The 13,208-nt window shown below is 40.5% G+C and overlaps 1 protein-coding gene across 1 annotated transcript in view; it reads left to right on the top strand.

Annotated features, from left to right (window-relative positions):
* LOC118080345 (solute carrier family 22 member 4) overlaps positions 1-13,208 on the top strand; it is a 58,154-nt gene that overhangs the window by 16,186 nt on the left and 28,760 nt on the right. The window contains exon 2 of the mRNA XM_035105413.3: positions 11,604-11,707. Coding sequence (XP_034961304.1) covers positions 11,604-11,707 — 104 coding nt within the window. The remainder of the gene's footprint in view (positions 1-11,603; positions 11,708-13,208) is intronic.

The following is a 13,208-nucleotide window of genomic DNA, read 5'->3' as shown; positions in this document are numbered from 1 at the left end:
GACTTTGCCCTGTGATAATGTTGAAACTTGTTGCCTAGTTAATGACTAACATAGTGCTTCCTTTGTTTTCATACTGATGTATATTGGTGCAGCCCTCATACTCAAGTGTTGTTAACCTTGTGTTTGGTAGTAAACCCAAACATAAGAGCTCATAAGAGCTTGCATGATAGAATACATCCCTTCCAAACCAGGATTTCTAGTTTTCTGCGTGCAGGGGGAAAATGTATGGAGCAGTATTCGGATGTCTCTATACTTTTCCTTATAAAAACAAATATCCCTAAGCTGGACCAAACATGTAGGAAAGATGTGTCAATTAAAATCACCCCTAGTGCCCGCAAAAAGCAAGGATGAGGGAGGGGCAAATCAGTGGGGACCATGGCAGTAGCAAGGGATTAAAGACACCCCCCACCTGACAGCTATTTCACACGTGTGGTGACTATGTATTATTTTAAATGGTCAACATAGCAGGATTAACTTAGAGCAGTTGGGACTGTTTTAATTTAGTACAATATTCCACAGTAACACACAATTAGTGAAGTGAGTTTGTCAAGTTATATGGCAGTATGCTTCATGGTCAGTGTGTATCGCCTGTTTATCGGGTGTGTATCACCTGTTTATCTGGGGCATACAGTGTGTATCACCTGTTTATCTGGGGCATACAGCCTTAGTGACACCAACTCTCAAATTGTAGATTCTTATATTTCTGTCAGGTAATTAACTGCAGTCTACGGTGAACTAAGGTCATACTGGCAACAGTTCAATTTAGCCATTAAAATTCTAAACAGATATGACCACAGGTCTCTATACAGTATAACAATAAATAGTAGCAAAGAAAAAGTGTGTGCTGTACACTGCCCTGTGAAATGTTAGAACAGGTCTCTCAGCTCTATCCGTTCTTCATAGAACATGAAGGTTCCCCTATGCAACTATGCAAAATTACGAAGATTACTGTACTGTATTTTTCCGTCTATAAGACGCCCCCATGTATAAGATGCATTTTGAGGGACTCAGATGTAAGAAAATGGGGGGAGATATATCCATGTAGAAGACGCGCGCCCCCCCCAATTTTTGACATTTTTAAGGGGGGGAAACTAGTCTTATACACAGAAAAATACGGTATAGTTTAAAGGTAGGGGGTGTTGGCAGAACACTCTCCTCACCCCTATTCTTCTTCTGTTTCTGTCATCTCCACTGTCTCTCTTCTCACCTTGAGAGATGACAGAGGCTGGTACAATACTGACACTGCTACCGATGCCTCCTTATCATAAATGGGAAATGGCCATGGGGCAAAGGAGATACCTATCCAGGCAGGTAATCAGGCTCTAGGAGGCTGGGGAGGAAATAATTGGCTCTCTTACCTGCTCTGGTCACTGTCTTTGGCCCTCCAGATGTTTTAGACTACAATTCCCATCATGCCTGACCATTGGTCCTGTTAGCTAGGGATCATGGGAATTGTTTAAAAAAATAACAATAGTCATTTGAAAACCATGTGTATAAGTAATTACCATTCCTTTTAATGGGTAGCTCTGTAAGTTGTTCTCTTATTCGGAGACATCTCTTAAAGACCATAGGCAGGAACACACACACACTTGAATTGTTCATGGGGTTTAGACACACAAACAGGCACAGGAATGTTCTTTTAAAAATTAAATATGTTCTCCTTGACTACTGTATTGGCCCAAATATAAGCCGCACCCAAATATAAGCCGCTCCATTCCTCGCTGCTCCTGGCTGCATACTGGGGGGGTGGGAGCCGCGCTGTGTCACCAGCGCCCTTTCCCCTTCCTCGCTTTCTCCCTTCCCGCCCTTGGGGGAGAGGACTGAGTACTACGTGCGGGGTGGGCACTGCTTTGCCGCACTCCTGGCGCTGTTTGCCCCGCGCTCCTGGCTGCATACCGTAAGGTCACGAATATAAGCCACACTTCAACTTTTCATAGTTGGGATTCAGGGGGAAAGCGAGGCTTATATTCAGGCCAATATGGAATTGCTGTTCTCCCCAACACACACACACACACACACACACACACACACACAGTTTTCCTACAAAGTCTGTTGCCTGCTTTGAAACGCTCCTGCATTTCTTAGTGGAGATGATAAACTGTGCTTTCCTTTAATTTTAAGAGGCAGTTGATTGGTTTTCTTCATTTCAAGATCCCAAAAGGAAATATTTTTCATGAGCTAATAAATTATTTATACCAAGGCTCTAGGAGTCACCATGTGAGAATAATAGGGCTGGATTCTCATTCCACCCTTCCTGCTGGCACTAGTGTTTTGCTACTCTTTAATTATGTCAATTTATGTAGCACACTGGGTGTAAGTATTTCCTAGCTTATGCTGCACACCCCGATCCCAATCTTCTAGCCATCTGGTGAGATTAAATGTATTGTGATGCAAGAAGCGCTTGCAAAACCAGGAAATCTTTACCAGATTTTTCCATAATAAATGGCTTCCCAGCTGCACAAATAAATATCCACAGTACAAAAGAGATATGTGTACAAAGTTGCAATGTAAAATTCTGTGGTGTTTCTGCTTCAGCCCCTTATCTTGGCAGCACTGAAGGGATAGTACAGGGGTAGTCAACTTCTTGACTACTTGGGAGACAACTCATTCACCCAGTCTATAAGCCATGGTAGTATCCAAAGGGGATTGAATTATTTGCCTTTAAGTGCCTAGGACATAGAGTGGGAAATACCAGGCTAGCTGTCTGGGGTTTGGAAATAGGATAACTGTGTCTGGTGAAGGAAATGTCTTACCTAACCTGAGGCCGATGCAGTACTTCCCAGAACTCTTGGGCTTTTGGGGACCAGATATGACCCGCATGCAAGGATGCTGCGCAAGAGGCAACTTGGCTTGATTTTAAATGTAAAAATAATGGGGGGAAACAGAGGTGGTGAAGATAGCAAATTTAGCTGCATCTTATCATGGCTATGGGGAACTCTGGGGAGAAATTTATAGAGGCAAACTAGGTCATAGCTCTTGTCACCCTTATTGGACTATTGTTCCACAGCAGAAGTGAACAGATAATACTGGGCTGCCCATTGTTAAAGCTCCATTTAAAGTGGTGTTGGATGTGTGGTTATGTAACAAGAGACAAGCCAAAATCTCAAAATTCAGCAAACTGTAAATTACTCAGGAGTCAGGACTAACTACTGTACTGTACAGTATTGGTTAAATTTCTCAACTGCAAAACAATTCACATTCCATTTTGTCTTTGTTATGTGCTGATGACCTTAATTTTAATTTTAAAATCGACTAGAGGAACAAGGAAAGATGGTTTTGTTTAAAGATGGTGCGCATTTTAGCATGTATGCCTTAAGTTAATTTTTCATACCAGCTTATAGCATCTAAGAAGTATAATGGATTTTTATTTTTATTTAATTGTGATATGTAAAATGCAAGCCTAAGGCAAGCATTTGAAAAGTGGACTGCTCTTTGTGATATATGTACCAGATGTCAGGGACTGGCAGGGTACTGCCTAGTGTGCAGGGGGCTGGAGTCTGACTCAGGAGAGCAGGACAGTGGTTTGTAGGGACCTGTTCCAGCCAGGAGGCAAGAGCCAGAGGCAAGAGAAGCTTCAGAGCTTTAGGAAGAAGCAGGCCAGGCATGTGAAAGACCAGGTGCCTCCCCACCCTCTCCTACACCATTGTCTTCCAGAACCAGGAGAGTCTTTCTTGAAGTGGAGAGCAGAAGCAGCTTCCATGCAGGCATAGTCTCCAGCTGCATGCACGCAGCCTGTCTGGGAAGGTACATAAACTGGTGGAGGGGAAGTGGTTTCCTGTTGCTGCAACTGCTGCATAGAGCACAAACCTGGGAATAGCTGCCTAGAAACTGGATTGGTGTGCATAGTTAACCAGAGCTGTAGAAGCAGCTGTGTTATCTTTGACAGTAAAGAGTTACTGTAACTATCTGCTGTGTGCATTCATTTGGCTGGGAAGCGCCCAGTGACTGACCTCAATCACCTGGTTGCCTTATTATTGTGTCCACAAAGAAGCAAAAACTGTAAAATAAAAAAATTGTATTTTATATTGTGGAAAGCAATGTGTGGCCTTCATTTTCAGAACTACTGTAACATGCAGTTTACGGATTGCTGTGTGGAGTGGGCTTTAACAGGAAACACAGTTATAACACTCCGTTATCACTGTTATGTCAGACTTTATCTACCTTAGTCGTGCCTAGTATTTTCTCATGTGTCTTTCAGTATTGTAACATTTAACTCTTACTGGCTATATTGCTATAGAGCTGCGGTCAAAGCGTTGAGCCAGGAGAACTGTGCCTTACTTGTAATCTGACATTGCCCAACCTGTGTGGGCAGTTAAGTGACCTTTCTTCATGGTTTTAAAGCATGAGCTTGCTTCAGATGCTTCAGTTGATAATCCTTCTGACCTGCCTTCGAAAATATATGCCACCTTCAGTTACTTTGCTAACAGCTGTTTGCTTTAAGCTTTCTCTGCTCTAAATAGAATAGTTAAAATGGCCAAGAAGCATACATTACAAAATATCAAAATAACTAGAGTCATATACAGTGCTTTTAGTGGGGGGGGCACTTAAATATAAACATTGCAGATAAAAACAATACAAAAATACAATAAAATTCCAGTTACAGGTACCAGTAGGTAGTTGTGTTGGTCTGACGTAGTCGAAACAAAATAAAATAATTCCTTCCAGTAGCACCTTAGAGACCAACTAAGTTCATCATTGGTATGAGCTTTCGTGTGCATGCACACTTCTTCAGATATACATCATTTGCAATTAAACAAAATAACTAAAATAGAAGTTGCACCACATTCCCCCTCACACCTGGTATGATAACCTCTCCCAAATACATCCTTTACAATCTTTCATTTACGAGCCTCGTTCTCAAGCATTCCCACCAATCATACTGACATAAAGTGAATGCCTGGTCTGCATAAAATCCCAGACAGCTTTAAGCATGATTAACAACCTGCTCATTCACCCATCACCATCTGGGGCAATAAAGTAACATACAAACAGCAACATAAGCACTCGCTCCTTGTCTCTCATCCAGGTAGCACCTTAATTGGTTCGCTCTCCCACACTGTGGAATTAAACAACTTCAAAAGACACAAACACATTACAACCCAGACTTTCATTCTGCAACACAAAACACAATTCCAATTACCACCAAATAATACCTCCGGATACATATATCTAGATAATAATGTAAATTACATTATGCTTTCTAAATATGAAGGAGAGAAGAAACTTATTTTGAAAAATTCTGAGAAACAGTGCGGCAGGCTCCCCCACACCCAGTTTAGGCAATGGTAGGCATCTCTTCCAGCCACCTGGCTAATTTTCAAAATTCCAATATTGCATGATAAGGGACATTCTCAAAGCCAGGAAATCTTGTGTAGAAAGCTAGTGTTCAGTTAGAAAATTCCTGTTTCTTCACTAGGTTGGGACACACCTATTAAATTACTTAAAAGGGGAGAAACAACACATGGGAATGGCAAGCTCTAGGAAATTCCAAAAGAGCATGGTAAATAAATGCAAACAAGTAACATCTGCCTCTGTGCTGTGACTCAGCGGGAAGGATGGCGGTTCAAGTGCTACTTCAAGGAAATGTCACTGCATAGTTGCAGTTTGTGCCCCACAAAAATCTGAGCAAGGCGTATTGGTGTTGGCCTGCTGGAAAAACTTTTTGCTGAATAAAAATGTTTTTTTTACTAAAGGACTGAGGAAGCAAAGAGAACCTAGGAAGAGTGCTGCTGGATCAGGTCAGAGGCCCGTCTAGTTTAGCATCCTGTTCTTGACCTATGAGAAGCCCACAAGTAGGACCTATGCGCAGCAGCACTGTCCCCACTTGAGATTCCCAGAAACAGTCAAGCACTGGAGCCAGAATCCAACCCTCCTCCTGAGGCCAGCTACCATGTCATCAGAGCAGTGCTGCCTTTTGGTCTGCAAAGGCTTTTATTAGTCTTATGAAAGCACACTTCACACCCACTCCAATTTAGATACGACTTATAATATATATAAAGTTGGAGCTGATCAATTCTAGGGCTCTGCCCAGTCATGGTATAGATGCCATTTTCAGTGTGTTCACCCTGAGGATGTGAACCAAGCTACTTGAGGACGGAGACATGGACATGCAGGATCATGACGCTGGTGGTGGTTCAGTTTCAGGTGTTTTCCCATTAAAAGTACAGTTGTACTTACTTAAAGTGTAGTTTTCTACTTGGAATGCTTTACAGTCTCGCTCAGACCTAGCTTCCACCTTGGGCTCCATATTGGGGAAACATGGGATATAAGACAGACAAACAGGTGGGATTCTATCCAACTAAGTTATATTCAGAGTAAACCCACTGAAATTAATGGACCCAGTATGTGTGGGACTAAAATTGGATAAAATCTATAGTTTTGGTGCAGAAACAACATTGGTTACCCTGGTGCATGACTGTTTCTGGGAGATGGATGAGGGGAGGTACAAACCTTTTGATTCTGATCTATAATTCCAATCTAATCTATAGATTGGAATTACAGGAAAAAACTGGTCTAATGATTGCAAAAAAAATTAAAATATTTGGGCATACAGACAACGGTCAAGGGAATCGACCTGATACAGGAGAATTATGGGGAGGCATGGAAAAAAATTAATGGGGAGAGTATCAATAGTAAAAATGTGTGTGGTATCAAAAATGATATATCTATTTCAAAATCTACCATTATTGGGTAAAAGCAAAATATTTAAGGATTGGAAGAAATCAATTACTAAATTCATATGGAACGGCAAGAAGCCGAGAATAAAATATAAAATTATGATTGATCATAGGGAAAGGGGTGGATACGGACTCCCTGATTTAGAAACTTATCATGACGCAGCCGCTATCATGTGGATGAAAGAATGGATAGAACTTAAAGACATGGATATATTAGATCTAGAGGGGTTGGGGCTGGGTTTCGGATGGCACCACTACCTAATGAGGGGAAAAAATGAAAGGAAAAATGTTTTTATGATGAACATCGTAAGAAGATCTATCTACGTAATATGGCAGAAATATAAAAGGTTTTTTGAACCCAAAACACCTTGGTGGGTTTCACCACTCGAAATAGTGGCTGTAAGAAGAACTAATATGGACAACAATTGGCCTACATATAAAATATTATTAGAGGAGAAAGAGGGAAATTTAAAATTGAAAGAATATCAAGAAATAAAAGCCACCCAAAAACGTGGTTACAATATTTCCAAATAAACCAAAGATTACAATTGGATAAAAAAAATCGGTTTTGAAAAATATATATCAAAATTAGAGGAAATATTATTGGAAAATAAAAATAAATATTTGAGGAACCTTTATCAAATTTTATTAAAATGGAAGACAGAAGAGGAATTAACTAAAGATTGTATGATTAGGTGGAGTCAAGATTTAGGCAAATCAATTGGCATAGAAAAATGGGAGAAATAATGGAAAGTAGATTCAAAATACACGCCAAATTATGATTTAAAAGAAAATCTTCTAAAAATGCAAAACAGATGGCATTTAACACCCATTAAATTGGCAAAAATGTATCCAGGCTTAAATAATTTTTGTTGGAAATGTAATAAGGAAATTGGCACCTTCATACATATGTGGTGGAACTGCAATAAAACCAAGATGTTTTGGGAAATAATATACAAGGAATTAAAGAAAATGTTGAAGTATTCATTTAAAAAATCTCCGGAACTCTTCTTATTAGGGATGATGCCAGAAGACATCAAACCCCAAGACAGATGCTGTGTAAGTTACGCAGTAGCAGCTGCGAGAAACCTGATAGCAATGAATTGGAAGTCTGCAAACACCCCAAATTTGGAAGAATGGCAACAAAAATTATATAATTATTATAAATTGGCAAAGAAATATGAACAAATCAAAGGAGTAAAATTGGAAGAGTCTGAAGAAACCTGGAAACAATTTATGCATTATATAACAGAAATAGTGGAAAATCCTAAACTCATATTAGATATATAAAGGTTCTATGAAAATTTAAGAATTGTATATTATGGGAAGAAAATAATTAAAAATCGATAAGTAATTAAGGGGAAAGCACGTTGGGAGTATGTATAGACCGAGAAGGGAGAAACTCAGTATCGGCTGAGAAGTCATTTTGGGAGGGGAAAGGGGGGGGGAGGGAAGTAAAATAGAAGACCTGTAAAATGAGATATCTGTAACAGCATGGTATTCTCTTTTATAGTTGTATCTTCTTTTTTAATAATAACAATGTAAACTAAAAAAAAAACCTTTTGATTCTGCTGGACCTCTCAGGGTACTGGAAAGCAACAAAGCACCCCTGCACCCCCATGAATAGTCATCCCCAGACTTAAACAGAGAAAGCTTGTGTATGTAGAACCTGAAATACAATACAAAATGTACAGGCACTATTCTCATTTTGGAGGAAAAAACTTTACTGCTTCCCCTTTTAGTGTTTTATTTTCCCTCACCCCAGAAGAAATCCCGTGAATACCCCTGTATCAGTAGCTTTTGATACCATCAGCCTTCCGGGATACCTTGTGAAGTTGGATTTGAGGCCATTGTTTTGCAGCTTTTCTGCCTTTTCCTGGGATGTTGATTTCATAGGATGGTGTTGGTTAGAACTGCTGTTTCCACTCTCTGGCCACTGACTTGTAAAGAACCACAGGTTTTCATTTTTTCCCCAGTCTTGTTTTAATCTTGTTTTGATTATTTTTTGTGACGTACTTTATATTTTGAAGGCTGCTTTAAATACTTTGCAAAGGAAAAAGTGAACTAAAAATAAAAACTTAACTTGCAAATGCACGCTCCTCAGTCTGAGTTTGTTTAAGGAATAGCAGTTGCCTAACACTTGGTACCATATCATTCCCCCCCCCCCGAAATGCCCCCACATGCCTCTTCCTCCTAGCACAAATTGAAACAGAATAGATTATAGTTAACTGTTTTACACTTGTGCAACATCATTATAAAAGCGTGAGATATTTTCTTCTTCTTCTTTTCTTCTTCCTCTTCTTCTTCTTCTTCTTCTTCTTCTTCTTCTTCTTCTTCTTCTTCTTCTTCTTCTTCTTCTTCTTCTTCTTCTTCTTCCTCCTCCTCCTCCTCCTCCTCCTCCTCCTCCTCCTCCTCCTCCTCCTCCTCCTCCTCCTCCTCCTCCTCCTCCTCCTCCTCCTCCTCCTCCTCCTCCTCCTCCTTCTTCTTCTTCTTCTTCTTCTTCTTCTTCTTCTTCTTCTTCTTCTTCTTCTTCTCTCTCTCTCTCTCTCTCTCTCTCTCTCTCTCTCTCTGATTTCCCTCTCGTTCCAAAATCTGGGTTTCTTAGCCCATAATAAATATAAATACATAAAGTCTGATAATGTTTCTGGACTGTATTTTCTTTCAGTCATTCTCTCTCTCTCTCTCTCTCTCCCCCCCTCCCATCTCTTTCTCTTCTGCTTCTCCTCTTCCAGTAATCATAGCTCGATGAGTTGGAAATAGATGAAAGCTCTAAATAGTTCACAGTAGAAAAGAGAGGTCAATTTATGCTCTGTTGAAAGTGATTTGACTTCTGGTTTGTTTGCCAATTGTGTGCATGTTGCAGAACATGAGTTCTGTAATCTAAGCTCTGTGGGAGCAGAGCTGTCTGTCGGCATTTCTCAACTTTCAACTGAAGGATATTTGGCCTACATTTGCAGAGTATTGATTTTATCTTCAGCAAATGCCTGTTATTAACTCTGTTGTTGTTGTTTAGTCGTTTAGTCGTGTCCGACTCTTCATGACCCCATTAACTCTGTACACACAGACAAATGCATTGTAATAAAGAGTTCATTTCTTTCAGATATACAGCTGTACCTTGGAAGTTGAACGGAATCCGTTCCGGAAGTCCATTCGACTTCCAAAACGTTTGGAAACCAAAGCGCAGGTTCTGATTGGCTGCAGGAAGCTCCTGCATCCAATTGGAAATCCCGTTGGATGTTCGGCTTCCAAAAATAGTGCGCAAACTGGAACAGTCACTTCCGGGTTTGCAGCGTTCGTAAGCCAAAACGTTTGACAACTAAGCTGTTTGAAAACCAAGGTACGACTGTATAGGTGTTGGTAATAAAAGTATTTTATATTTGTAAACAAAAAAGATCTGTATTTCCGTGAATTTGCTTATGTGTTGAGAGTTCTTAGGCTAGCATAAGATAACATTGCAAAGCACAACATCAGATGATACCACAATGCTATACATGTTTACTCAAAAGTCAGTCTTGTTAACTTCAGTGGGGCTTACTCCTAGGTGATTATGTCTATATAGGATTGATTTGTTTGCCCCAGGTTGTTGCAGTACACCATATCTAAGAAGAAGATGAGTTTCCAATTTTTGAAATACCTTAGGAGCTAGCTAAATTTGTTCCAAAGCTTGCTTCTCCTCCCATCTCAGGGTTAGCTTCTGAACATCTTCAAAATCCTTTCTTTACAGCCATATAAGCTAGTGAATATCTCCCCAATTTGGGACAGTAAATAGAACAGTCCATATCATAACTGCCCTTATGCAATACTATGTACATGTATGGTCAAACCTTTTTCAAAAATGTCACTGTAGAACTGGAAAAGGTGCAACCAAAATTTAGCAGAGAGCTGGAGCACCTTCTCTGTTAGGCAAAGCTAAAGCATTTGGGGCTTTTTAGTTTAGAAAAATATATCTAAATGCTAGGGGTTTATAACAGCAAAGCAGAACTTGTGGCCTTCCAGATGTTGTTGGACTACAGCTCCCATCACCCCAACCATGAGTTAGGGCTAAAGACGGTGACATCTGGAAAGCCACTTGTTCCCCAACTCTGGTTTATAAAATTATGCATCGTATAAAGAGGATGGATACAGATAAGCGTTATTATAGAACCCCCCCCATTTTATTTTCAGTTCCTTTGCTACGGTAATACAGGTGTTCCCCCACCACAAATGAAGTCACATAAAGTGGTGTACACAGGGAGGAGACTCACCTGGGCTGCAGCCCAGCCGGTCCCAAATCTGCCTGCATACCAAGAGCCAGAAGGGCTAAGAAGGGTGACCAGCAGAACTGGTGTCAGGATGGGTGTGCAAACACAGCAGAGGTGGGGAGAAGGCACCACCCACCCCACACCGCTGGTTGATCAAAGGCTGCCTTCCCTTGTTTGGGCAGCAGCCCCAAGTGAAGGAAGGGTTATTTATTTATTTCATGGTAATTGTGGTTGTGAGTGATGGGGATGCGCATAGTAGTGGTGGTGGTGGGTGGGTGAGAGAGACACACAGAGAGAAAGCTCTTACTGTTCGGCAGTGGAATTTGCTACCAAGGAGTGTGGTGGAGTCTCCTTCTTTGGAGGTCTTTAAGCAGAGGCTTGACAGGCATATGTCAAGAATGCTTTGATGGTGTTTCCTGCTTGGCAGGGGGTTGGACTGGATGGCCCTTGTGGTCTCTTCCAACTCTATGATTCTATGATTCTAAGAGCGCCTGTACACTCTAGCATGGGATTTGGCTTTTTATCAGCAGGAGCACATTCAGCTGATATTTTTACTGAGCGCTTCCCCACTACCCTAAGTTTTCTTTCTTGCTTAGTCACTGCTAATCCATATAGTTAGCAACCAATTTAAGCTAAATTTATGCCTTAATGACATGGGATTTGCTTTGTTGTGTTTCTCTTGCAGTGGAATCTGGTGTGTGATGATGACTGGAAAACCCCCTTAACTACATCTTTGTTCTTTGTGGGTGTGCTGCTTGGATCCTTTGTATCAGGACAACTCTCAGACAGGTAAAGTACACAGTCAGCTGGCTGCCCTAGGATTTTTGCCCTGCACTTTTGAGGGAGCAGGGTCATATTTAGTGTTTTCAAAATTCGACGTACGCAGCAGGCTTCAAATAGTGTGCCATGCTCAATGTGAATTTCCCCTTTACTTTCTAGACTCTTAGGCATGCCTCAGTAAAAAAAGAAAGACACATTCTTCCTTGACTTCTGCTACTTTATTTATTTATTTAATAAAAATTTATACACCACTTGATTGTAAAAACCTCAAAGCGCTTTACAAGTCTTACACATGCATATGAGGGAGAGAGGGAGACTGTGAGTGTACCATGCTGTATATGGGTATTCATTCTTGCCTACAAAAAGTAAACAATAATAATATTATGCAACATGTTTTTGCCAGTACTTTCAGATTAATTTTCACTTCCATAAAAGGACACTGTGAGTATGAGTGTAACACAGGAAAAGGAAATAAAAATACACCTGAGCCAGGATGAAGATAAAAGAAAAAGGATTGTGGTAAACCATTGCTGCAAGGTTTTCACAATCAGTGTTATAATTTGGACAGCAAAATGCTATTGTTATTTCTGTGATTGTTAGTTGTTTTCAACTCTTCTGATATTCTGTTTTAATTGTTGTAACCTGCGCTGTGATCTTAGAATGAAGGGCAAGTAATTAATTATTGTGAAGGCTAGTATTCTGGATATGCTGCCTTAAGAGGCTGTGATTTTGAGATAAGTAAAAGGAAGTGTGAAAATGACATGCTGCCACCATGTGTTCATCTGCTAAGAAAGGCAAATCCAGATTATTTAACTTTATCAATTGTAAAATTATTGTGACATCAGCTGATACTTAAAATACTTGTTATCTGATTATATCTTGCTTCTCTTTACTAAGCATCACTCCGATTAGACAGAATACAGAAAACACCAGGATTTTGTCCAGCAATATTTACATAATTTCAATGGTTTAAAGCAAAGGTACCTGTAGCTGTGCTGCCTCTTGGTGTGATGAGCATAATGAGTTAATTGTCATTTTAATTTGCAATTAGAGAATGCACAGGACAAATTGGTGGTTGTCAAGCTTTATTAATTTGAGTTCACAGAATGGTCTACATCAGGCACCCCCAAACTGTGGCCCTCCAGATGTTTTGGCCTACAACTCCCATGATCCCTAGCTAACAGGACCAGGGCTAACAGGTGGTCAGGGATGATGGGAATTGCAGTCCAAAACATCTGGAGGGCCGACGTTTGGGGATGCCTGGTCTACATCATCATCATCATCATAATTATTATTACAAGCTGACCCCATGGGTACAACCCTGCCTAATGTTTGTACTCCCCTCCCCCAAAAACAGATTCTGCTAACTCCCTGCTTTTTAAAACATCTTGTCTGATGCAGAGTTCTGAAGAACTCAAAAGCTTGCCTCATTTTTGTGAGTTGTTGGTTAATCCTTGGCATCCTTCCAGGGGTGACACACCCATGGTGGGCAGGACCAGAAGCAAAAGTG

The sequence above is a fragment of the Zootoca vivipara genome, chromosome 2 (genome assembly GCF_965207765.1).
Source record: "Zootoca vivipara chromosome 2, rZooViv2.hap1.1, whole genome shotgun sequence".
NCBI classification, from domain to species: Eukaryota; Metazoa; Chordata; class Lepidosauria; order Squamata; family Lacertidae; genus Zootoca; species Zootoca vivipara.
Note: the sequence above shows the minus strand (reverse complement) of the source record. Positions and strands in the feature narration are given on the sequence as shown.